General features: G+C 35.0%; 1 protein-coding gene across 1 annotated transcript in view; it reads left to right on the forward strand.

The window, feature by feature from the left end:
- Positions 1-2,284, forward strand: part of MTREX (Mtr4 exosome RNA helicase) — a 131,328-nt gene that overhangs the window by 101,344 nt on the left and 27,700 nt on the right. Inside the window, exon 20 of the mRNA XM_023734962.1 lies at positions 1,846-2,009. Coding sequence (XP_023590730.1) covers positions 1,846-2,009 — 164 coding nt within the window. The remainder of the gene's footprint in view (positions 1-1,845; positions 2,010-2,284) is intronic.

Raw genomic sequence — 2,284 nt, forward strand, 5'->3', positions numbered from 1 at the left:
CTTTTGATTAAAGCAAAATGAAGCTCATTTTACTAAACTTTGATGTATGTTCTTAAATGCAGTATTTTTTTTCTGTCTTTTCATTGAGATATAATTCACATAACATAGACTTTACCCTTTGAAAGTATGCATTTCAGTGATTTTTAGTATATTCACAGATTTGTATGACCGTCACTACTATCTATTCTGGACATTTCACATAAATGGAATCATACAGTATGTGGCCTTTTTTGTGTGACTTCTTTCATTTAGCACAAGGATCATGTTGTAGCATGAATCAGTACTTCATTCCTTTTTATGGCCACATAATAATCCATTGGAGCCCTGGTGGCACAGAGCTTCAGAACTCATCTCCTAACTGAAAGGTCAGCAGTTCCAGTCCACAAGTCACTCCTTGGAAACCCTATGGGGCAGTTCTACTCTGTCGCTATGAGTTGGAATCGACTCAGTGGCAACGGGTTTTGTTTTGTTTTAATAATCCATTATGTGGCTATACCACATTTTATTTATTCAATTAAAGGGCATATGATAGGGTGAAGTTGGATTGCTTCGTACCCTCATAGTATTATGACAACACGTGTTCAGAGCAATATAAATAGTTGCTAAGAGCTTGGATTCCAGAATCTGATAACTTGGCTTTGAACCCCATCTTTATCCCTCACTAGCTCCCTGATCTTGGCCAGTTTACTGTGCCTCAGTTTTCTCATCTTTAAAATGCAGATTTAATACCTTACACACAGGATTGCTATAAGAATGGACTGAAATAATGTAAAGCATTAGAAATAGGGTGCATAGTAAGCTCTAAATAAATAATCAGTTGCCATTATGATAATGACCACCGTCGTTGACTTTATCATTTCTCTTCCTCAGTTGAAGCTTAATGAACCCTCTGCCAAATTCTAAAGTCTTTGAATTTCATCATTTGAAAACCCAAACTTTTCTTTCTTTCTGTTGGTTTTTTCTGAATTTGAAACCTCCACTTCAGGATTCCAGTGTATTCTTGTTCTTCTACTACTGTACTCTTGTCAGTTAAGAAGTGTATAATGTTTACTGATTAAGTGCATTTTAAAACTCACCTATTCTAAACTATGACTTCAGGATATATTTGCATTTTAAGCTTTCAGCTCTGTCAATAGAGTAAAGACCTATTGTATTTGCTAAAAACATTTCCAATTTTGGAAATTTTTGATATAACTTTGAAGACAAAAAAAGGAAGACTTTTCAGGGCATCATGAGGGAAATATAGGTAGTTGAGATATAAGATTTATATACTCTTATCCTTCCTTTACCTGTTCTCTAAGCTACCTCCTGATTTCCTCAGGATGAAAAAGCTGGAGCTGATGGGACTTACACTTTAGGAGCATGATTAATTGTCCATTGAATGGTGTCTTGGGAGAGCCCATTCTAATTCATGACTGACTTTTTCTACCCTCTGCAGCCTACCTCATCTAGCTCAGGACTTCGCAACTCTGCTTCTCCTGGACCTCCCTCCCCTCCCTCCTCATTTAAGCAAAGGTCATTCTGTATTCCCAAACTTTTAAGTTTTTGACAACTCCTGATATCTCCCTGCATTGCCTTAAAATTTTGAAGGAACATTTTCTATTTTCCATATTTTTAACTCTTTAGCTAATATTTGATAACTTTTTAGATACATCATTCCTCTTGAGTAATATCCTGGGAAGGCATCTAAGAAACTCCTACATTTTCCCTCTTCTGGCATTTAAGTGTATACAGACAAGTATGTTGAAAGATGTCCTTATAAAATAGTTGTTGTTTTATGAGTAAATACCATTTTACATTGTTCACTTTATTATTGAACTTCCTTTATGCTTTTATATGCCTTAGATTGAAACAGATATTAAATCCGCAAAGCGAGAACTGAAGAAAGCAAGAACTGTCCTACAAATGGATGAACTCAAATGCCGCAAACGAGTTTTAAGAAGGCTGGGATTTGCTACTTCTTCTGATGTCATAGAGATGAAAGGAAGAGTGGCTTGTGAGATAAGCAGGTAAAACCTGATTGTTCCTATAGAAAGTTGATTTTAATATGGAATGCTGTTTTAAAATCAAGAGCTATTAATCTTCGGGGAGAAAAAGAGTTGCCTTAAAAATATAAAGTCTGTATAATACCTTCCATATTAAATCAGATTTGAACCATGAAACTGATAAATAAGAAAAAGAGAGTAAAAAAAGTCTCTTGAATCCCACTACTTATTACAAGTACAGTTAGTATTTTGATGTATTTCCTTTCAGTCTTTTTTAATGCATTGTGGGATATTTATGT

This window comes from Trichechus manatus, unplaced genomic scaffold (assembly GCF_000243295.1).
Source record: "Trichechus manatus latirostris isolate Lorelei unplaced genomic scaffold, TriManLat1.0 scaffold00074, whole genome shotgun sequence".
In the NCBI taxonomy this organism is placed as follows: domain Eukaryota; kingdom Metazoa; phylum Chordata; class Mammalia; order Sirenia; family Trichechidae; genus Trichechus; species Trichechus manatus.